This window comes from Canis lupus, chromosome 27 (genome assembly GCF_003254725.2).
Source record: "Canis lupus dingo isolate Sandy chromosome 27, ASM325472v2, whole genome shotgun sequence".
In the NCBI taxonomy this organism is placed as follows: Eukaryota; Metazoa; Chordata; class Mammalia; order Carnivora; family Canidae; genus Canis; species Canis lupus.
In genome coordinates, this window is record NC_064269.1 from 16,242,771 (window position 1) to 16,266,596 (window position 23,826).

Consider the following 23,826-nt stretch of genomic DNA (forward strand, 5'->3'; position numbering starts at 1 on the left):
CTTTGAAATATATACTCAATTTAAAAGAACACCATAAAAACAATTTTGGTTTTTAATCAGCATACTACTTTTGGATTTCACCTAAAAAGAAATCTAAGGAAAGCCTGATTTATTTCTTTACAATATATGAAAGATAATCATGAAGTTCAAATTTCAAATTAAACCACCATCTTATCCTAAAACAGTGTGAATATGTTTTTAATAACGTTTTATCAGAAAAGGGCAGCCCGGGTGGCTCAAGCTGCCTTCAGCCCAGGGCATGATAAAGTCCCACGTTAAGGCTCTCTGAATGGAGCCTGCTTCTCCCTCTGCCTGTGTCTCTGCCTCTCTTTCTCTGTGTCTCTCATGAATAAATAAATAAAATCTTTAAAGAAAAAAAAAAGATTTTATCAGAAAATTCTTTTTAACTGGCAAAAGGGGTGCAAGCTGAGAAATTCTACATATTGACAATTATTAATTATCCTATCTGGTTGGCAGAATGAAGGATTCCACATTGAATAAAATTTCCTGATAATTATACATATTAAACATTAAATACTTTATTTTAGTCTGTTTTGATGAACCCATATCTAAAATGGATTATACTACTTCATGTCATCCTAAAATATACTGCTCTTAAATTAACCTACTATTGATAACTTGGGCCTTTCTTACATAACAAAGCCCTCTGAGGTTATAAATCCCTATACAAAATGGTTAGAGACTGATTTTTTCTTTTTTGAAAGTTCTTCCATCTGGTTATGTTTTCTTCCCTTTCTCCCCTCTAGTTGTCAGAATGTCAAGGAGCTCATACTCTTCTGGCTAACTAAATATTTATCTGCTTCATTGTTTCTGATTTTCTCTGAATTACAATGATTTATGAGAATAGATTATTTATCCTGAGGATAAAGAGGCTCTGATGAGAAACTGAAGAACTATGCTAGTTATTAATAGGACATACGAAACTTAATACTGAAAACTTATGAAATCTATTTTGTGTTCTCAGTAGCTGAGTTGTCATTTTAAGTGAGGTTTTATGTTTTTTACATAAAATATAAGCACTAAGCTTTGAAAAAAATATATATATCCGTTAAGATATGCAGATTTGCTGACCACCACCAAGAGGAGAGGAGACACATCAACGAAACATAGAGAACATATAAGCAGAGATACTGAGGAATTGACACTTCCGTAGTTGGAATGTATAGTCTTTTCTAAAAACACTGCCCACCTCTGCAAATAGTTTCTGACATGCAGGATATCTATCATCTGCCCTTTTCATGGTGACTGAAGAAAATAAAAAGTTAAACGAAAGAGACCTAATTAATGCCATATAGTTTCTTAAAGTCTTAGTTTAAGGGATCTGATAACTAAGTTAGTGGGAATGAAATTTTAAGCGTTATTCTACATATATGAAGCTGAACCATAGGTTAGTACAAAATGATTAAATTCCAGGCTCAGAATTTCAATAATTAAGAAATATTACAGAAATGGAAAGTGATGAAAAATATACCCAGACACACTACCTAATATAATTAAGAGGCTCCTACCTATCCTCTGGCAGTCTATCCAAAAATACTACTTGTTAACATGTACAACTCCATTAACTTGCTTCAGTAATTAACTTTCTACATCATGATAGGTTTTTTTAATTTCCCTAAAAAAAAAATAAATCAGGTCATCACCACCAATGCTCCTATAATAATGGAAAATAAGATACAAATTAAAGGAACTTCAATATCATTAATACTATCATCCTTTCTTAGATCAGAATCTAAGAAGTAGAATGAAACTGCACTAAAAACAGATCTCTACAGATAAGTAACAAACATGGTACTCTGCTGCAAAGTGATAATTAGAGCATTTTACAGACTTACATAAATAAGAAAGTCTGAGTTAAACACTGAACAAGAAAGATTATATTTTCACCAAACATTTCAACTCCACTCATATAAATAGGACACATATTTACAAAGCAATTTAATATCTGTTTATAGACATAGCATTTCTCAAAATATTTTCAGTTTAACCAAAGAAGGACTGCTATAAAGGACAGTACATATTTTCTTATCTTAATGTCCTACATTTACTATTGTAGGAGTGGGTGGATCTTAAAAATCAGAATACTATGTGCTACGTAGATGTAGGTAGCCTTACCAAGAGAAGGATATAAAAAAATAAAAATTTAAAACTCTTTCTAAAAATAATATTTTATTAGCTTGAAGGGCAAAAGATTTCAAAATTAGCAGGTACATGGTGAGACCAGAAAAGGGAAGGTGAGATAACACCGCTGTACTGAAAAGCAAGTCATTTTAATTGTATTTAAAATCTTTAAACTAGATATCTAAAATGATTAAATTTCTAAATCAAAGTTAAAAAATAAAATTATTTTCAACACAAGTGAGAAAAGCTTATTAAAAAACTCCAAAAGATACAAAAACTTCTTTAAAATAACTGATTCCTATTATCAAGTATCTCACTAAATCCTCCATAAGTATTAATAACAGTATACTAATAAGCTGAATTATGAAAAAGGTACTATTCCAAACATGTCTACTCATGGTCCTCAAAACAAAACTTACTCTTTTTCCACAAGAGAAATGACGCATTCATTCCACTTCTCTTCACAGGACTTCTGCTTTTGTTATAGCCACTGATTTCTGTCTAATCAATTCATGTATTTTTTTAAGCAAATTTTTCAAGCAAATATGAAGAATTTTTAAATAGTTTTTATTCCAATTCTAAAATTTACCATTTTCTTCTCCTGTTGTTTTTCGCTTATCTTCGGGTGAAACATGGACTAGCTGCAGAATGAGAGGTCTCCGGGTGACAATACCAGTGCCTCTGGGAAGCAGGTCCCTCCCCACTAGGCTTTCTAGCACTGAGCTCTTTCCACTGCTCTGAAAACAGAATACACAGGAGCAAAATTAGTGTGTCCACAGACTTTTTTTTTTTTTTAAGATTTATTCATTTGGGAGAGAGAGAGAAACAAGCACGAGCATGGTTCAGCAGGAGAAGGGGCAGAGGGAGAGGGAGAGGGAGAAAGAATCTCAATCAGACTCTCCGCTGAGTGCAGAGCCTAACACAGGGCTCACCCGTGACCCTGAGACAACAATCTGAGTGGAAACCTGGACACTTAAGCAACTGAACCACCCAGGCACCCCTCCACAGACTTTTTTGTAACTCAGTAAGACTATACTAAGAAAGCACCATACGAATAAATTAAAGGGAAAATTATTGCAAAGATGTTTAAAATCAAAGTTTAGTTACATTTTCTACTGTGATCTTTGTATCTTTAGAATAAAAAAAACTCCCAAGAGAGAATATCAAAAATCTCACTCCCCTGCAAAAATTTTTAAAATAAAAAATAAAGTCCCACTCCCCTATAACTTTCCCACCTTTTTTGATACTCTCTCAACCAGGTTTTCAAAGCCTGTATAATATTGGTACATAACATTAGGCCTATGAACGTAATTACTTTAAATAGGGTAGTTTTGTATGTATTTTTCTCTAACATGATTTTTAATATAGCAAATGGATTATTTCATATCAATATAGTAATTTCTGTGTTTAATAGTTAAGTAGTATTCTATTATTTGTAAAGTCAAATCAAACACTGACTTGGACATTTAAATGGTTTTTGCTACTATTAACAATGCTGGGGAGCTCCTGGGGAGCCTGCTTCTCCCTCTGCCTGTGTCTCTGCCTCTCTCTGTATGTCTCTCATGAATAAATAAATAGAATCTTTTAAAACAAAAACAGAAAAAAACAATGCTGCAGTACATGTGCTTTATACATATAACCTTAATCATTTTATTATCTTATTAGATTTATTTCATTAAATGAATGGCTGTGATTAAAGAGCATAGAGATCTTAAGCATTCACAGATACTGTCAGACTGCACACAAGATGGCAGGATCCCACGTAATTTTACTATACTCCCCTTGTAATTTTCTGCAACCCCATCAGCACTGGGCATTATCGCTTTTTTGAACCTTTACTACTTTTTTTTTTTTTTTTTTTTTTTATTTATTTATGATAGTCACAGAGAGAGAGAGAGAGAGGCAGAGACATAGGCAGAGGGAGAAGCAGGCTCCATGCACCGGGAGCCCGATGTGGGATTCGATCCTGGGTCTCCAGAATCGCGCCCTGGGCCAAAGGCAGGCGCCAAACCGCAGCGCCACCCAGGGATCCCGAACCTTTACTACTTTGATAGATGAACACACTGACAGCTCATTTAAATGTACCTTTCTGCGGTGCCTGGGTGGCTCAGTCAGTTAAGCATCTGCCTTTGGATAAGGTCGAGATCCTGGGGTACCGGATCCTAGGGTCCACCCCCCTCACCCCCAACAGGCTCCATGCTCTGCAGGGAGTCTGCTTCCCCTGCCCCCTGCTCTTGGGCATGCACTCCCTCTCAAATAAATAAATAAAACCTAAAAATAAATAAATAAATAAATAGAAATAAATTTACATTTCTTTACATTACATTTCTTGAAGTCAAAGATCATTTTGTTTAAAGGCTTTTTATATTTTTCAGTGATTATTCAAATGCTGGCACTTTATGTTTCTTATTAGCTTACAAAGCTCTTTATCCATTTAAGTATTTCATTTTTTGTTGTATCTCCCAAATTTTCATTTTGAAAATTTCAAAGCCAAAAGAGTTTTGAGAATATTAACAGTGAAATATTTGTATCTTAACAAAGATGCACCAATTAACATTTTGACATATGTGCTTTATGTCTGTTCTTAAACACAAACACTTCTTTTTTTTCTGTTCTACTTGAGAATTAATTATATATATCATGATGCTTCATCCCTAAATATTGTAGTGTATCTGTCTCTAAGAAGATCCATAAGGGCATTCTTCTATACAACCATATTCAATGATCATACTCTGGAAACTAAGCATAAATAGAATACTAAAAAACAGTAGATTATCAAATAATATATAAATCCCTAACCTATACATCTTAAATGTTTATACTTTTCTTTAGTTCATAGTAAATATTTTCTGCACATTTTCTCTGTGCTATACTTCTTAGTCAAAACTAGTATAACTATTACTTTCATATTTTCTACAAAGGCAAAAATCCTAAATTCATCTATTGAATCAGAAAGAGTCTACAGAAAGCAGATGGTCCACTCAAGTTAGGTTAATTTAAGAAGGGTTTATTTATGAGCAGACTGTTTACAAAACTGTGAATAAGGCTCTCGGAAATCACAAGGGATAGTACTATAACCCAGACTAATAACAACAAAGAAGCTGTTACCACCTAAAGGCCCTGAAGACTAGAACTTTGAAAAGAGGGAGAGCCAGCCCAAGGAAACCACATACAGAGCCTGAGCCACAGGAATAAATATCCAGGGCTCCCCATTTCCAAATCCAATCTGATGCCAGAGGACATGGAGTCCCATTCATGTTGTCCAGAAAGGTCTCATCTCAGAAAGAACAGGAATGTTGACTGGAATGGTCAAATTGAAGATTACATGTCACACTTGGTATTGCCAGATTTTAGGGTCTCAGTTTATTCCTCTCATTAAGAAAAATAAAGTGATTTCCATCATTTCTGTACTCACTTTGAGCAAAATGGAAATTTCCTGTTCTTTAATTTATGCATTTTGATAGAACCTGTCTGTTAAACAAAATGAACCATCTAACTCCTTGCATTTTCAAATTTACAGGCATAACTGCTTATAATATTCTTAGGATAGTTTATTTTTATTTTAATATTTTGTCTTTGTAGTTTCTTATAATCAGATTTTCCAGTTGATTATTAAATTGATTTTATTGGTCAAATCTTTTACTGATTTCATCTTGTAGTCATCTTTCTAATACTGTTCATTACTACTTCTTCTTACCCCCCCTTCTAATAAAAGGAGTTATTTATCTTTTCTTTTCTTTAAAAACTCCTGAAGTTAAACATTTAGCTTATTTCTCTATCTCAGCTACCAACATTTGCCTCATCCATCCCATACACACATACATACATTTCTCAAACTGAGTTGTCTCTATCTTTTCTTCTATACCAAGAATGTATATTCTAACAATTGTGTATTCTAATTCACAATTACTTATTTGCTTAGCCTCCAAATATTACCAATGCTACCACTACCAATAAGATAGCTGAGAATAATTTTTTATATATTTTGCAAATGATATCTCCATTCTTTCCCACCTCTTTACAGACCATGTTTTCCCCTTTTTTAACCATCATTTGGCTCTGCAAGTATGTGTCATGCTAACATCAGTCCTTACATTAATTCCTTTAGTCATTTTGATTCTCTGAAGTTGTTCTCTAATAGATTCCTCAGAAAGAGCTAATATTCTTCAAATTCTAGCATACATGTAAGTTTGTGACCTTTCTACTTGAAAATCGGCTGGATTACATATAAAGCTTGGGCCCATATACTCTTCAATATCTTAGGTATAAAATTCCAGGGATCCCTGGGTGGCGCAGCGGTTTGGCGCCTGCCTTTGGCCCAGGGCGCGATCCTGGAGACCCGGGATCGAATCCCACATCGGGCTCCCGGTGCATGGAGCCTGCTTCTCCCTCTGCCTTTGTTTCTGGCTCTCTCTGTCTCTCAGTCTTTCATGAATAAATAAATAAATAAAATCTTTAAAAAAAAAAAAAAGGTATAAAATTCCACAATGAATTGTATCTTCCTTCATAAATTTTATGAACATATCTTCTCTCATGAATGGTTACTGTTGAAAGGTTATGACAATAATCTGATTTTCCTTCCAAGAGACTTTGTGACTTCTGCCTGCACATCTAAGGACTTTTTATTTTTCTTTTAAAGTCTAATAATTTTACTAGACTATGTTTGTCTCAGGGTTGGTCTTTCTGTGTCAATGCCCTCAGGTATGTGATGTGCTTTTTCAAAATGAAATCCCAGGGATGCCTGGGTGGCTCAGTAGTTGCGCATCTGCCTTTGGCTCAGGTCATGATCCCAGGGCGCTGGGATAGAGTTCTGCGTCAGGTGCCCTGCAGGAAGCCTGCTTCTCACTCTGTGTGTCTCTCATGAATAGATAGTCTTTTTAAAAAATGGAATTCCAAATGTGTTTTTAATTCAGTTAAATTTTTAGTAGCTGTTTGTTACCTTACTATCTTTTTTTCGTCTTTGAAGGACTCCCATTATACACATGTTGGATCTTCTTTACCTGTATTCAATATGTTAGCTTCTTTTCTTTCTTTCTTTTTAAGATTTTATTTATTTATTCATGAGAGACGCACACAGAGAGAGAGAGGCAGAGACACAGGCAGAGGGAGAAGCAGGTTCCATGCAGGGAGCCTGATGTGGGACTCGATCCTGGGTCTCCAGGACCAGGCCCTAGGCTGAAGGTGGCGCTAAACTGCTGAGCTACCCAGGCTGCCGTTAGCTTCTTTCAAATTCTTTTTATAACTCTATCTAACCTTTATGCTTAACATCTTGTTCCTTTTCATCTTCCTCTCTTATGGTACTGTCATTTTTTTTGCTCTTGTATTCCTTCCATTTTCTTCATTTCCAAAATTTTCTTCATTTCTATTATTTTATTAATAAGTTCTATCACCTAGGTTTTTTTCTTTTATGCAAACTTGTTTTTTAATACCTTGTTGTAATTATAATGTCTTGTCTTGCCTTTAATCTTAATATCTAATTATTTTCATCTGGATATGTCTTCCTGGTGTCCTTTCTTGTCTACAGGGCTATTCTGAGCCTCATTCTTCTTTAAATACTTTGTGAGATTTGACAATTTTTATCAGGATTTTATCTTCCTTTGTCTGTATTCTTCAAGGGAAGCTCAGTTATATTCTCGGTTCCTTTGCACTGTGAGAATTGGTCCTGGAAAGAAGCTTTGGTTGGATAGTTTTCAAAGTTTCACAAAGGTGCACTAGTCCCTTAAGACTTCACCACAGACTCTCTCACTCATCCATTATCTGTGTGTGCAAAATGCCACCCAGTTTCAGCTGGTATTCTTAAACTGGCCCTCCAAGATTTCCAGTGACTGCCTTTTGCCTACTTTACGATTCCCGGATTCATCTGATGTTCCACTGCTTCCCTCTTCTTCTTCTTGAATAGATAATAATACACAGGTCTTGCAGCTGTTTGTGGTTTGTCCCCAACCTAGTGGTATGGGGGATTTACAAAGAAACACAGTCAACTAATTTTCTTGTAAATGTTGTAGGGGCACCTGAGTGGCACAGTCAGTTAAATGTCCAACTCTCAGTTTCAGTTCAGGTCATGATCTCAGGGTCCTGGGATTGAGCCCCACATATGCGGAGTGCAGAGCCTGCTTGAGATTCTCTCTCCCTCTCCCTTCTGCTTGTGCAGTGCTTTCTCTCTCTCTCTCTCTCAAATAAATAAATAAATCTTTTTAAAAAACGTTGTAAACAATCATGGGTTTTGGGTTTCCTATTCCATTTGTCCCATTTTATGGGAAAGTCAAATAGAGATTAGGAAACCATTCTATCACTGCTGTCATCTCAGAAACCATAATTGGGAAATTTAGCCCACTTGCAAATATTGAGACTAATGCTTAGTATTATGTTTTTTTACAATATTCAAACATGAAAAAAATAAAGTAGATACCTACTATACTATGGATTAACCTCAAAAACATTCTGCTAAGTGAAAGTAAGTCACAAAAGGCCACGTATTTATTTGATCCTATTTACATGAAATGTCCAGAACAGGCAAGAAAATAGATGAAGTGACCAATCACTGGAGATGGAGGGAAATGGGGTGTGATAGCTAATGGATACAAGGTTTCTTTTTAGGATGATGAAATACCTAAAACTAGATTATAGTGATGGCTGCAATTCTACAAACATGCTAAAAACTACTGATTATACATTTCAAGTGGGTGAACTTTATGGTAATATATACCTCAACATCAATAAAGCTATGACAAAACAAAGGAGAAAATAATTTCAGATGAATTACATATTTTTAAAAGTACTGAAAAACATTAAAGTATACTTTTCTGACTTTAAGATAGGGAATGACTCCCTATTATGTAAAATGTATAAACTAGGGGAAAAAACTTGATAATTCAACACAGTAAAATTGAAATTTCTTTTACTCATACAAAAGAACTAGAGGAAAATATTTGTGATCCCCATAACTGACAAGAACTAGTAAGCAAAATGCCAAAACAATGTCTACAAACCAGTAAGAAAAAGATAATCTAGTAGAAAATAATGTGCTGAGATAGGATCAGAAACTCACAAAAGTAGAACTACAAAGGGACAAGAGAAGAGATGCCCACATTCAATAATTAGGGAGGTATAATAAGAATCACCATTAAATACCATAAATTTAAAACATGACAATAAACAAGAGTCCTGTCCACGATGCCAGCTTAAGAAGATGCTGAACTCACCTCCTCCACAGACACATCAAATCTATACCTAATTATATACCACTTCCTCTGAAGAACTGGGGCCTGCCTAAATAGCTTCTACATGACAAAACACAGAAAGGCCACATCAGCAAGAGAGACAAAGAAACTAGACACTGTAAGGAAGGGAACCTCTACCTCCAACTCTGTGAACTGCAGTAGAGAAGGATAGTACAAAGGAACAATGGGCAGATTCATCTGCCCTGGAGCACAGAAAAAAGCTCTGGTCTAAAAAAGCAATTAGCATATAAAAGATCCAGCCATACAACTCCACCAAACAGTGAGGGAGCTGCTGGAACTCCCTCCAGGTTGGAGGGGCTGGCAAGTGCCACAGTTTACATTCAACTTCTACCTTGACAGTGCAGATGATGGGTGCAGGGTTCCAGGTGTCATAGTCAACCTGCCACCTCCAAGAGTACTGGGTCCCTAGCCCACACCAGTCACAGCCATGCCATTAAGGCAGCACCAGTGTGGCAAACACCAAAACACCCTTGCTCAGCAGTCAGTATAGCTCCAGCTGTCATGTCAAGGTGGCATAGGCACAAAGTACCCCAGAACACTATAGACCCACACCACTTTGACTCCTGGCACAGAACACTCCAGGATTACCTGGCTTATATCTTCCTGGATTCAGCCACTCTGCCAATGCACCTCCTGAACAGAGCACCCCAGGAGCCCCTGGCCCATGCCTGCTTCAGTTCCAGCTACCCCACCAGGGAATCTCCTAAGTAGAGCACTTCAGATCCTCCATCCTGTACCACATCCTGGCTGCAGTCACCCCAAAAGGGCATCCCCTGCATGGGTGCTCTAGGACACCCTGGCCCACACAAGCATTGGCTCTAGTCACCCTGCAAGGGCACCCCTTGCACTGAGTACCCCCAGACATACCAACTTGCACCCACTTCAGCTTCAGCAATCCTGCCAGGGAATCCTCTGTGTGGAGAACCCAGGGACCAGCTCATATCCACTTCAGCTTTAGCTGCCATACCAAGGTGCCCTCTGTAGTGAGAGACCCCAGGTTTGCACCCACTTCATCTTCTGTGCTGTGCTGCCAGAGCACTCTCTGAATGGAAAGCCCCTGGACCACTCTGGCCCATGCCCATTTCTGCATTGGCTATCCCACTGGGGCAGCCCCAGCAGAGTGTCCCAGGACCCTACTCCAGACACAGCTCCAGCCAACCAAAGTCACCAAGCACACACAATCTATACAAGAGATGATTATACCCAAGACCACACTTTCAAGTTTAGTAGAAGTAGCTGTCCTATCCAATTCATACAAAGAAAGTCAAGCAATAGGGGCACCAACGAATATGCTTCAAACAAAAGAACAAACCCTCAGAGTAACAACTATATGAAACAGAGATAAGCAATAAGTCTGATAGAGTTTAAAGTAATGATCAAAAGATGTTCACCAGACTGCAGAAAAGAGTGGGAGAACTCAATGAGACCTTCAATGAAGAAATACCAAATACTGAAAAGATGTAATCACATTTGAAAAGAACAAGAACTTAAATAGAAAACACACTAGAGAGAATCAACACCACATTAGAGAATACAGAAAACTGGATCAGTGATCTGGAAAACAGGGTAATGGAAAGCACCCAAGCTGAAAAGCACAAAGAAAGAAATTTTTAAGGTGGCAATTAGACTAAGAGATCTCCTGGACAACATCAAGCAAATTAACAGTCACAGTATGGGGTCCCAGAAGGAGAAGAGAGAAAGAAAAAGGCAGAAAATGGGGATCCCTGGGTGGCGCAGTGGTTTGGCGCTTGCCTTTGGCCCAGGGCGCAATCCTGGAGACCCGGGATCAAGTCCCATGTCGGGTTCCTGGTGCATGGAGCCTGCTTCTCCCTCTGCCTGTGTCTCTGCCCCCCTCTCTCTCTCTCTCTCTCTCTCTCTGTGTGTGACTATCATAAATAAGAAAGAGAGAAAGAAAGAAAGAAAGAAAGAAAGAAAGAAAGAAAGAAAGAAAGAAAGAGGCAGAAAATGATATGAAGAAATAATAGCTGAAAATGTCCCTGACCAAGGGAAGGAAGCAAAAACATCCAAGTTCAGAAAGCACAAAGAATTGCGAACAAGAGGAACCCAGGAGGCACACACCAAGACAACATAATAATTTAAATGGCAAAAGTTAAAGAGAGAATTTTTATTTTTTTAAAGATCTTATTTATTCATGAGAGACACAGAGAGAGAGGCAGAGACATAGGCAGAGGGAAGAGAAGCAGGTTCCATGCTGGGAGACTGATGTGGGACTTGATCCCAGAACTCCAGGATCATGACTTGAGCCAAAGGCAGATGCTCCACCACTGAGTCCCAAAAAGAGAATTTAAAAATTAGCAAGAGAAAGGAAAAAAGTTACATAGCAGAGAAACCTCATAAGGTTATCAGTAGATTTTTCAGCAGAAACTTTACAGCCAGAAGAAAATGGCATGATATATTCAAAGTGCTAAAAGGAAAAAAATCTACAACCAAAACTACTATGCTTGGCAAGATTACCACTCAGAATTGAAGGAAAGATAAAGAGTTTCTCAAACAAAAGCTACAGAAGTTCATCAAACTAAACTAGCCTCACAAAAAGTGATAAAGTGACTTCTCTGAGGAGGAAAAAGCCATACTCAGAAATAATAAAAGTATGAAAAAAGAGATGTAAAATATATACATAAAATATGAAGGAGTAAAAAAGACTTTTTTAGAATGTATTCAAATTTAAATAACCATCAACCTAATAAAGACTGCTATATACTTAGGATCCTACACATGTATCTCATGGTAACTACAAACCCAAAACCTATGATAAATACACAAAAAATGAAGAGAAAGAAGATCAAGCATAACAATACAAAATCATCAATAACAAGGAAAAAGAGAAAAGGAAAGGAACAGAGAAGAACCACAAGAACAAACAGAAAATTATTAACAAAATGGCAAAAAGTACACACTTACCAATACTTATTTTAAATGTAAATAGACCAAACACTCCAACCAAAAGACAGGGTGGTGAAATGGACTTTAAAAAGAAATTACTCTGGGGGCAGCCCAGGTGGCTCAGTGGTTGAGCACTGCCTTCAGCCCAGGGCGTGATCCTGGAGACCCGAGATCAAATCCCATGTCAGGCTCCCTGCATGGAGCCTGGTTCTCCCTCTGCCTGTGTCTGTGTCTCTCTCTCTTTCTGTGTTTCTCATGAATAAATTTAAAAAAAAAAAAGAACTCATTTATACACTACCTACAATAAACTCCCTTCAGACCTAGATACATAAAAACTGAAAGTGAAAGTATGGAAAACGACAGACCATGCAAATAGAAATGAAAAAAAAAAATGCTAGAGTAGCAATACTTCTATCAGAAAAAAATAAACTTTAAAACAAAGAGTGTAAAAAACAACAAAGAAAAAAAAAAACAACAACAACAAAGAAGGGTATTACATAATGATAAACAGGTCAATCCCACAAGAGGATATAACAATTATAACTATCTACATACCCAAAATCAGAGCACCTAAATACATATAGCAAATATTAAGACACAAAAGGAAAAAATAATAGTAATAAAATAATAGTAGAGGACTTTTACACCCCACTTACATCAATGGACAGATCATCCAGGCAGAAATTCATTAAAGGAACAGTGTCTTTGTCTGGAGCTTGAACATATAACTCTGAGATCAAGACCTGAGTTAAGATCAAGAGTAAGGCACTTAACCAACTGAGCCACCCAGGCACCCCCCGGAATAGTGTGTTTGAATGACATGTTAGACCAGATGGACTTAAACATACACAGAACATTCCATCCAAAAACAAAATACACATTCTTTTGTTGGAACATTCACCAGTATAGATCACGTGTTAGGTTATAAAAACAAGTCTCAATAAAGTTAAGAAGACCAAAATCATATCATGCATCTTTTCTGACTACAACAGTATGAAGCTAAAAATGAATTATGAGGGAAAAACAAACTGGAAAAAAACACAAACACATGGACGTTAAGCAACATGGTAATAAACACCCAATTGGTCAATGAAAAAAATCAAAACATACATGGAGATAAATGAGAATATAGTGGTCCAAGTTTTTAAATGCAGGAAAAGCAATTCTAAAAGGAAAATTTACAGTGATACATGCCTCATCAAGAAATAAGAAAAATCTCATATACTCTTACATCTAAAATAACTGGAATGAGAACAAAGCCCAGAATGAATAGAAGGAAATATTAAAAATTATAGAATAATAAATGAAATAGTACCAAAAAAAATCAATGAAATCAAGAGCTGGTTCTGTGAAAATAAAGAAGATGGATAAGCTTTTAGCCAGAATCATCAAGAAAAAAAGAGAGGACACAAAATCAGAAATGAAAGGGAACAACCAATATCACAGAAATAAAAGGATACTACACAGAGTATACTACAAAAAATTATATGCCAGCAAATTGACAACCTACAAGACATGGATAAATTCCTAGAAACACGCAATCTTCCAAAACTGAATCAGGAATAAAAAATCTGAATAGACCAATTGCTCATAACAAAACTGAATTGGTAAAAAACAAACAAAAAACCTCCCAAAAAATAAATGTCCAAGACCAGATGGCTTCACAGGAAAATTCTACCAAACATGTAAAGAAGAGTTAATATTTATTCTTCTCAAACTATTCCAAAAAATAGAAAGGGAAGGAAAATGTCCAAATTCATCCTAGGAGGCCAGCATTACCCTGATATCAAAACCAGATAAAGACACTACAAAAAAAAACTACAGTCCAGTATCTTTGATGAACATAGAGATGCAAAAATGCTCAATAAAATATTAGCAAACTGAATCCAACAATACACTAAAAAAATCATTCACTACCATCAAGTAGGATTTATTCCCAGGATACAAGGGTGGTTCAATATCCACAAATCAATCAACATGCTACATCACATCAACAAAACAAATAAGAACCATATGATCATTTCAAAAGATGCAGAAAAAACATCCGACAAAGTAAAAAAATTCATTCATCAGGGCACCTGGGTGGCTCAGTTGCTTAAGCAACCAACTCTTAGTTTAGCTCAGGTCATGATGTGGGCCTCCATGCTCAGAAGGCAGTCTGCTTGCGATTCTCACCTCCCTCTTCCTCTCTCTAAAATAAATAAGGTCTTTTTTAAAATATCCATTCATGGTTAAAAAAGAAAAACCTCAACAAAGTAGGTTTAGAGGAAACATATCTCAACATAATAAAGGCCCTAGGTGAAAAATCCAAAGCTAACATTATCCTCAATGGGGAAAAACTGTGAGCTTTTCCCCTAAGATCAGGAATAAAACAAGGATGTCCACTCTCCCCACTTTTATTCAACACAGTACTAGAAGTCCTAGCCACAGCAATCAGACAAGAAAAAAAAATAAGGGATCCCTGGGTGGCGCAGCGGTTTGGCGCCTGCCTTTGGCCCAGGGCGCGATCCCGGAGACCCGGGATCGAATCCCACATCGGGTTCCCGGGGCATGGAGCCTGCTTCTCCCTCTGCCTATGTCTCTGCCTCTCTCTCTCTCTCTCTGTGACTATCATAAATAAATAAAAATTTAAAAAAAAAAAATAAAAAAAAAAATAAAAGATATTCAAATTGGTAAGGAAAAAGTAAAACTTCCAGTATTTGCAGATTACATGATACTATATATAAAAAACTCTAAAAATTCCACCAAAAAACCACTAGAACAGATAAATGAATTCAGGAAATTTGCAAAATTTAAAGGCAATACACAGTTATCCATTGTTATTTCTATACACTAACAATGAAGCAGTCAAAAAAGATGAAGAAAATAGTCCACTTTACAATTGTGTATCAAAATACCTAAGAATCAATATAATCAAGGAAATGACAGACCTTTACTCTGAAAATTATAAAACACTAATGAAAGAAAATAAAGATAACACAAACAAAATAGAAAGATATTCCATGGTCATGGACTGGGAGAACAAATAGTTAAAATGTCTGTACTACCCAAAGCCATGTACAGATTTAGTGCAATCCCTATCAAAATACCACCACTTTTGGGCAGCCCAGTGGCTCAGTGGTTTAGCGCCGCCTTTAGCCCAGGGTGTGATCCTGGAGACCCGGATCGAGTGTGATCGAGTCCCATGTCGGACTCCCTGCATGGAGCCTTCTTCTCCCTCTGCCTGTGTCTCTGTGCCTCTCTCTCTCTCTCTCTGTCTCTCTGCCTCTCCCTCTCTGTCTCTCATGAAATAAATAAAAATTTTTTTAAAACTCTTAAAAAATATACCACCACTTTTCACAGAACTAGAACAAATAATCCTAAAATGTGTATGGAACCACAAAAGACCCCAAATAGTCAAAGTAATCTGGAAAAAAAAGAGAAAAAACAATCCCAGATTTCAAGATATACTACAAAGCTATCGTAATCCAGACAGTATAGTACTGGCACAAAAATAGACACACTGATCAATGGAACAGAATAGAGAGCCCAGAAATAAATCCACAATGGTCAATTAATCTATGGCAAAGGAGGCAAGAATATACAATGGGAAAAAGATAGTCTCTTCAACAAATAGCACTAGGAAAACTGGACAGCTGCATGAAAAAGAATGAAACTGGACAACTTTCTTACATTGTACACAAAAATAAACTCAAAATGGATTAAAGACCTAAAAGTAAGACCTGAGACCCAGAAATCCTAGAACAAAGCACAGGCAGTAATTTCTTTGACATGTGTCAGAGTAAGATTTTTCTAGACAAATCTCCTAAGGCAGGGGAAACAAGCAAAAATAAACTATTGAGATTATCTGCACAGCAAATAAAACAATTGACAAAACTAAAAGCCAGTCTACTTACTGAGTGGGAGAAGACAGTTGCAAATGACATATCCAATAAAGGGTTAGTATGGTTAGTATCCAAAATATATAAGGAACTTATACAACACCAAAAAACAATCCAATAAAAATAAGCAAAAGACATGAACAGATATTTCTCCAGAGAAGACATATGGATGACCAATAGACACATGAAAAGGTGCTCAACATACTCATTAGGGAAAAGCAAATCAAAACCACAATGAGGGGCAGCCCCAGTGGCAGAGCGGTTTAGCCTCGTCTGCAGCCCGGGGTGTGATCCTGGAGACCCAGGATCGAGTCCCACATCAGGCTCCCTGCATGGAGCCTGCTTCTCCCTCTGCCTGTGTCTCTGCCTCTGCCTCTCTCTCTTTCTCTGAATAAATAAATAAATCTTAAAAAAAAAATAAAAACCACAATGAGATACTATCTCACACCTTTCAGAATGACTAAAATTAAAAATTTAAGAAACTAGTGTTGGCAAAAATGTGGAGAAAAAGAAACCCTCCCACTCTTGGTGGGAATGCATACTGGTGCAGCCACTTTGGAAAACCATATGGAGGGTCCTCAAAAAATTAAAAACAGAATTACCATATTATCCAATAATTCCACTACTGGGTATTTACCCAAGGAATAGAAAAATGCTAACTTGAAAAGATATATGCACCCTTTTGGTTTCTGCAGCATTATTTACAATAGCCAAATTATGGAAGCAGCCCAAGTTTCCACTGATAGATAAATCGACAAAGAAAGGATGGTGAGTATACACAGAATAGAAGGATAGAAACAAAAAAATAAAATAAAATAAAATAAAATAAAATAAAATAAAAAAATAAAAGGATAGACAGACACACACACATACATATATATACACACACACTAAGGAATATTACTCAGCCATAAAAAATGAAATCATGTCATTTGTAATAACATAGATAGATCTAGAGAGTATAATGTTAAGTGAAGTAGGTCAGAAAAAGAAAAAAATGTCCTATGATTTTACTCGTATGTGGCTAAATGAAACGAAGAAGAGACAAAAACAGACTCTTAAATACAGGGAACTAATGGTTATTAGATCGGTGGGGGGGGGGAGGGGAATAAGTGAAGGGATTTAAGAGTACACTTATGATGAGCACTGAGTAATGTATAGAATTGTGGAATCAGTATATTGCACACCTGAAACTAATATAACACTGTATGTTAAGTGAACTGTATTTAAAATTAAGAAAAACACATTAGACCAGATGGACTTAAGCGATATACATAGACTATTCTATTCAAAACTAACAGAATACACATCATTCTCAAGTGCACATGGAGCACTCTCCAGCATAGATCATATACCAGGCTACAAAACAAATCTTAATAAGTTTAAGAATACTGAAATGGTAACAAGCATCTTTTCTAATCACAATGGTATGAAACCAGAAATTAATTACAAGAACACTGAAAAATTTGTGAAAATGTGGAGATTAGACTACATACTACTAAACAACCAATAAATGAACAAAGAAATTAAAAAATAGCTTGAAATTGGGAAGTCTGGGTGGCTCAGCAGTTGAGCATCTGCCTTTGGCTCATGGTGTGGTCCTGGGGTTCTGGGATCGAGTCCCATGTCAGACTCCCTGCATGGAGCTTGCTTCTCCCTCTGCCTGTGTCTCTGTCTATGTCTCTCTCTCTCTCTCTCGAATAAATAAATAAAAATCTTTAAAAACAATAGCTTGAAATGAATGAAAATAAAACATACCAAAACTTACAGGATTGCAGCACAAGCAGTTCTAACAGAGAATCTCATAGTGATAAGTGCCTATGTTAATAAACAAAAAAAACTCTAAAAACATATCAACACTGCACCTCAAGGAACTAGAAAAATTAAGCCCAAAATTAGTAGTAAAAGAATGAAATATATCAAAGAGCAAAGCAGATATAAATGAAATGAGACTAAATAAAAAGACAACAGAAAAAAAAAATCAAACTAAAAAACTAAGGTTTTTTTGGAAAGATAAAATACACAAACCTTTAGCTAAGTTTGCCCCCCCCAAAAAAGGACTCAAAATGAGAAAGAAATAAAAGAGATGTTACAACTATTATCACAGAAATACAAAAGACCTTAAAAGACTACTCTAATATATGCTAATATACATACAAGCACATGCACGCACACACAATGGAATACTATTTGGCCATAAAAAAGGAAAGCAATCCTGCTATTTCCAACAACATAAATGGATCGTGACAGCATTAAACTAACTGAAATAAGTCAGAGAAAGACTTATTTCCATATGGTCTTACTTACACATGAAAATAAAAAACAAAAAGGTCATAGATATAGAGAACTACTGGCTGTCAGAAGCAGGGTTAGGTGAAATGAGTGAAGGTGGTCAAGGTAAAAACTTCCAATAGAGTAAGTCCTGTGGATGCAATGTACAATATGGTGACTACAGATAATAATATATATTGGAAAGTTGCTAAGACTATAAATCTTAAGTTTTCATAAAGAAAAAATGCAACTATGTGTGATAATGAATATTAATTAGACTTAGTGTGATCACTGTATATATGTACATCAAATCATTAGGGCAGCCTGGGTGGCTCAGTGGTATAGCGCCGCCTTCGGTCCAGGATGTGACCCTGGAGTCCCAGGATCAAGTCCTACGTCAGGCTCCCTGCATGGAGCCTGCTTCTCCCTCTGCCTGTGTCTCTGTGCCTCTCTCTCTCTCGGCGTCCCTCATGAATAAATAAAATATTTTAAAAAACAAAACAAACCATATCATTATGTTGTACTCATGAAACTAATAAAATGCTGTATTTCAATTATATCTCAATCATAAGAAATTCTGTCAACAGATTCACATACTCCCCAAATTGATTCAAAATCTATATATTGAAGGGTTAGAGATTTGTGTGCCTGGTCTCAGTGTCTTTTAGTTTCTTACAAATTGTACTGTATTGAAATTTATAGTGCTTTCGATTTATATTTTGAAACGGAGTCTTTCACTGAAAAGACTGTCATATTTTTAGCTTTTTCTCTCTGATAACTACCATCAGTTGGAAATAGGTAATAGTAAATATTCATTCATAACACATTACCCAAAACTGATTCAGTTTTTAACTACTAAGCTTTTTTTCATGTATAAAACAGACTTTTTACTTATTTCGATATTAATATAACAGATGAAAATATATTTTTAATTTTTAAACTTTTAATTTGTAGTGAAAGAAGCCAGACATAAATGATCACATGTTTTATGACACCATTTCTATGAAATATCCAGAATAGGTAAATCCATAGAGATTGGTGGTTGCCAGAAGACTGGGGGGACAACAAAAAGTGATTGCTTAATGGGCACGGAGTTTGCTTTTGGAGTGATAAAAATGTTTTGGATGTAGAAAGAGGTGGTGATTGCACATCATGAAAATACTGAATGCCAATGAACTGTACACTCTGACAAGTTTTAGGTTATATAAATTTCACCTCATTTTTTAAAAAGATTTTATTTATTTGCTTGTTTGAGAGAAAGCAAGAGACAGAGCATAAGCAGAAGGGGAGAGGCAGAGGGAGAGGGAGGAGCAGACTTCCCACTGCCCTGGGATCATGATCTGAGCTGAAGGCAGACACTTAAGCAACTGAGCCACCCAGGCATCCCAATTTCACCTCACTTTTAAGTTAAAAAAAAAAAAAAAAAAAAAGGAAGCAGCATATAAACTCTATAAAGAAACTAGAAAAAAAAATATATGTTTACCTAAGAACATTCATAAAAAATCAGTATAGGAATGAAAACTATGATCAATATTTGGCACCAAATTACTAAACTGAAGTCATCAACTCTATGAACACAAGACAAATGAAGACCTATGGGACACCTTAGTGGCTCAGCAGTTGGACGTCTGCCTTTGGCTCAGGTCGTGATCCTATGTCTGGGTTTGGGTCCCACATCTGGCTCCCTGCATGGAGCCTACTTCTCCCTCTGCCTAGGTCTCTGCCCCTCTCTCTCTGTGTCTCTCATGAATAAATAGATAAATAAACTTAAAAAAAAAAAAAAAAAAAGACAAATGAAGGCCTATCCAGCAGGAGAGGACAAGATTTCAGGAACTATAACGTAGGGATCTCTGGGTGGCGCAGCGGTTTGGTGCCGGCCTTTGGCCCAGGGCGCGATCCTGGAGACCCGGGATCGAATCCCACATCGAGCTCCCGGTGCATGGAGCCTGCTTCTCCCTCTGCCTGTGTCTCTGCCCCTCTCTCTCTCTCTGTGACTATCATAAAAAAAAAAAAAAAAAAAAAAAATTTTTTTTAATTTTAAAAATTAAAAAAAAAAAGGAACTAAAATGTAGACAGCAGTGTGGGGATGGGGGTATTTTTAAAAAAAGATAAAAAATTCTACAATAATTTGGCATTTTTTAAAAAATATTTTATTGGGATCCCTGGGTGGCGCAGCGGTTTGGTGCCTGCCTTTGGCCCAGGGCGCGATCCTGGAGACCCGGGATCGAATCCCACGTCGGGCTCCCTGGTGCATGGAGCCTGCTTCTCCCTCTGCCTGTGTCTCTGCCTCTCTCTCTCTCTCTCTGTGACTATCATAAATAAATAAAAAAAAATAAAAAAATAAAAAAAATAAAAAATAAAAAATATTTTATTTATTTGATGGGGCACCTTTGTGGCTCAGTGGTTGAGTGTCGGCCTTTGGCTCAGGTGGTGATGCCAAGGTCCTGGAATGGAGTCCTGCGCTGGGCTCCCTGTGGGGAGCCTGCCTTTCCTTCTGCCTATGTTTCTACCTCTCTCTGTGTGCCTCTTATAAATAAATAAAATCTTAAAAAAAAAAAAAAAAAGATTTAAAGAGTACACACATGAGCAGGGTGAGGGGCAAAGGGAGAGGAAGAAATAGACTTCCCACTGAGCAGGAAGCCAGATGTGGGGCTCGATCCCAGGACCCCAAGATCATGCCAGATGCTTAACTCACTGAGCCATCCTGACACCCCGATTTAGCACTTGTTTAAAAAGACAATAACAAGAGTTGGTGAGAATGTGCTGAAACTGAAACCCTCATGCATTGATGGAGGCAATGTAAAATGGTACAGCCACAATGAAAAACAATGTGGCAGTTCCTCAAAGTTAAACAAGTTACCAAATGACCCACCAATTCTACTCATAGGTATGTACCCAAGACAAATGAAAACATGTCCACTGAAAACTTGTAAACAATGTTCAGAGCATTATTCATCAGAGCCAAAAAGTGAAACAGAAACAACCCAAGATTCATCAACTAACGATGAATAAACAAGCTGTGGCATATCTATACAATGGAATATTAGTTAGCAATAAAAAGTAATGAATACATGGATGAACTTAAAAAACATGCAGAGCAAAAGAAGCCAGACACAAAGGGCCACATATTGTTTGATTTCCTTTATATTTAAATGTCCAGAACAGGCAAATCCATAGAAGACAGAAAGTAGACTGGTGACTACCAGAGGATCTGAAGGCAGAAGGGTGGAAGTGGGGAAAGACTACTAACGGGTACGGTTTCTTTCCTGCATAAAAATGTTCTGAGGGGGAAAAAATGTTCTAGGGGCACCTGAGTGGTCCTTTAAGCTTCTGCCTTCAGCTCAGGTCATGATCACAGGGCCCTTGGATCAAACCCTGAGTCAGGCTCTCTGCTCAGCAGAGAGTCTGCTTCTCCCTCTTCATTTGTATACATACTTGCATGTTTTCTCTTTCTCTCTCACTCAAAATCTTTTTAAAAAATTCCTTTTAAAAAATATGTTCTGGGATCCCTGGGTGGCGCAGCGGTTTAGCGCCTGCCTTTGGCCCAGGGCGCGATCCTGAAGACCTGGGATCGAATCCCATGTCGGACTCCCGGTGCATGGAGCCTGCTTCTCCCTCTGCCTGTCTCTGCCTCTCTCTCTCTCTCTGTGTGACTATCATAAATAAATAAAAATTAAAAAAAAAAAAACTAAAAAATATGTTCTGGAATTATATAGTGGTGATATGGGATAACCTGGTGAGTATACTAAAAACCACCAAACTATACACTTTAAAAAGGTGAATTTTGTTATATGAATTATATTTTAATTTTTTAAATGTTAAATTTAAAAAAAAAAAAGGTCTGCAAATTGGTCCTTTAAAACACAAGATTCCTTTCTGAATTACTAAAGTTGGAGTGCTTAAATCACTGAAATAAAAGGTAAAGTAAAAAGTTCCTTACTAGCAACTGAGCCAGAGTCTCAGGTTAATGTCATTAGCACTGGGATTCCTATAGTAGGTGGTGGTTTGGATTACATATGTGGGAGGGCTCCCCCTTCTAATTCTCAACTTTAAAAATAGTGGTTAAATTTCCCAAATTGAGTCACAAAAGTTATTTAAGTCTTATCTCCTTCTCCACCTGCAAAATACACTATAGTCTACAAGTATCAACCTTTTCTTTCCCCTCTTCTGTTCTTTCCACATGGATGCCCGCAGAGAAAAAAGAAAACTATTTAGCTAAATCATAAAAGCTGTGAATGATCTACAGCTGTAAACATGATTCCCTCTCCTCAACTCCTCCAACTCTCTGGATTGAAATAAATATTACTTGGGCAATTTAAGAAATCAAAATATAAAGGATTAGCAAGAATGCCACCAAGATGAACATGCTATACTGGATGGTGATATGCCCTTGGGCTCAGCTTCCCTGTCTTTTCCAGCTTCATGCATTTTAAAATCAAACATGCACTAAAATTCTTTTCAATTAGGCTCTAGGAACCATCTGCATTGGAACCACCTGTGGTGTCTGGGCCAACGAAGACAGAAAATCATAATCTCTGGGGACAGAATCCATGAACTTATTTTCAAAGTTATTCTTACATACACTAAGATTGCAAATCACTGTTCTAAAAAGTTCGACAAAATGGGACCAACAGCCATTTAAGGTATAGGTAATGTGTAGGATAGAGACTACCTGTGTTATGAAGACGTCATCACTGCCCTGAGAAGTTCACCTGTCAGAACACTATGTCTGGAACCCATTCACAATTCACTACTCTGTTAAATATGAATGTAATGCATGTGTTGCATGCTGCAAAACATTAAATGGCATAAAGTAGATGACCAGATTTTTTTCAACATACTAAGGAAAACATGGAAAAGAAGACACTGGGCAGCCCCGGTGGTGCAGCGGTTTAGTGCTGCCTGCAGCCCAGGGTGTGATCCTGGAGACCTGGGATCGAGTCCCACGTCGGGCTCCCTGCATGGTGCCTACTTCTCCCTCTGCCTGTGTTTCCTCTCTCTCTCTCTCTCTCTCTCTCTCTCTCTCTGTGCCTCTCATGAATAAATAAATAAAATGTTTTTAAAGAAAGAAAATACTATTAAAAAAAAAAGGAAAAGACACAGTTTCTAATCTTCTCTCTTCTGTACCTGAATAATAAAGGATTGAATTTTTAAAAATTTTTTATTTATTTACGATAGTCACACACAGAGAGAGAGAGGGGCAGAGACACAGGCAGAGGGAGAAGCAGGCTCCATGCACCGGGAGCCCGACGTGGGATTCGATCCCAGGTCTCCAGGATCGCGCCCTGAGCCAAAGGCAGGCGCTAAACCGCTGCGCCACCCAGGGATCCCTAAAGGATTGAATTTCAGCTAATAAAGACCTAAACGGAGAGAAATTTCACTAAATC

The 23,826-nt window shown here is 37.1% G+C and overlaps 1 protein-coding gene across 10 annotated transcripts in view; it reads right to left on the bottom strand.

The window, feature by feature from the left end:
• Nucleotides 1–23,826, bottom strand: part of DNM1L (dynamin 1 like) — a 51,768-nt gene that overhangs the window by 25,348 nt on the left and 2,594 nt on the right. For 8 of the 10 annotated variants that reach the window (XM_049102286.1, XM_049102285.1, XM_049102282.1 and 5 more), the window contains exon 2: nt 2,732–2,879. In XM_049102286.1, the coding sequence (XP_048958243.1) occupies nt 2,732–2,879 (148 nt within the window). Of the gene's footprint in view, nt 1–2,561; nt 2,644–2,731; nt 2,880–23,826 lie in introns of all 10 variants that reach the window. The other 2 variants (XM_049102290.1, XM_049102288.1) reach the window with 1 other exon arrangement.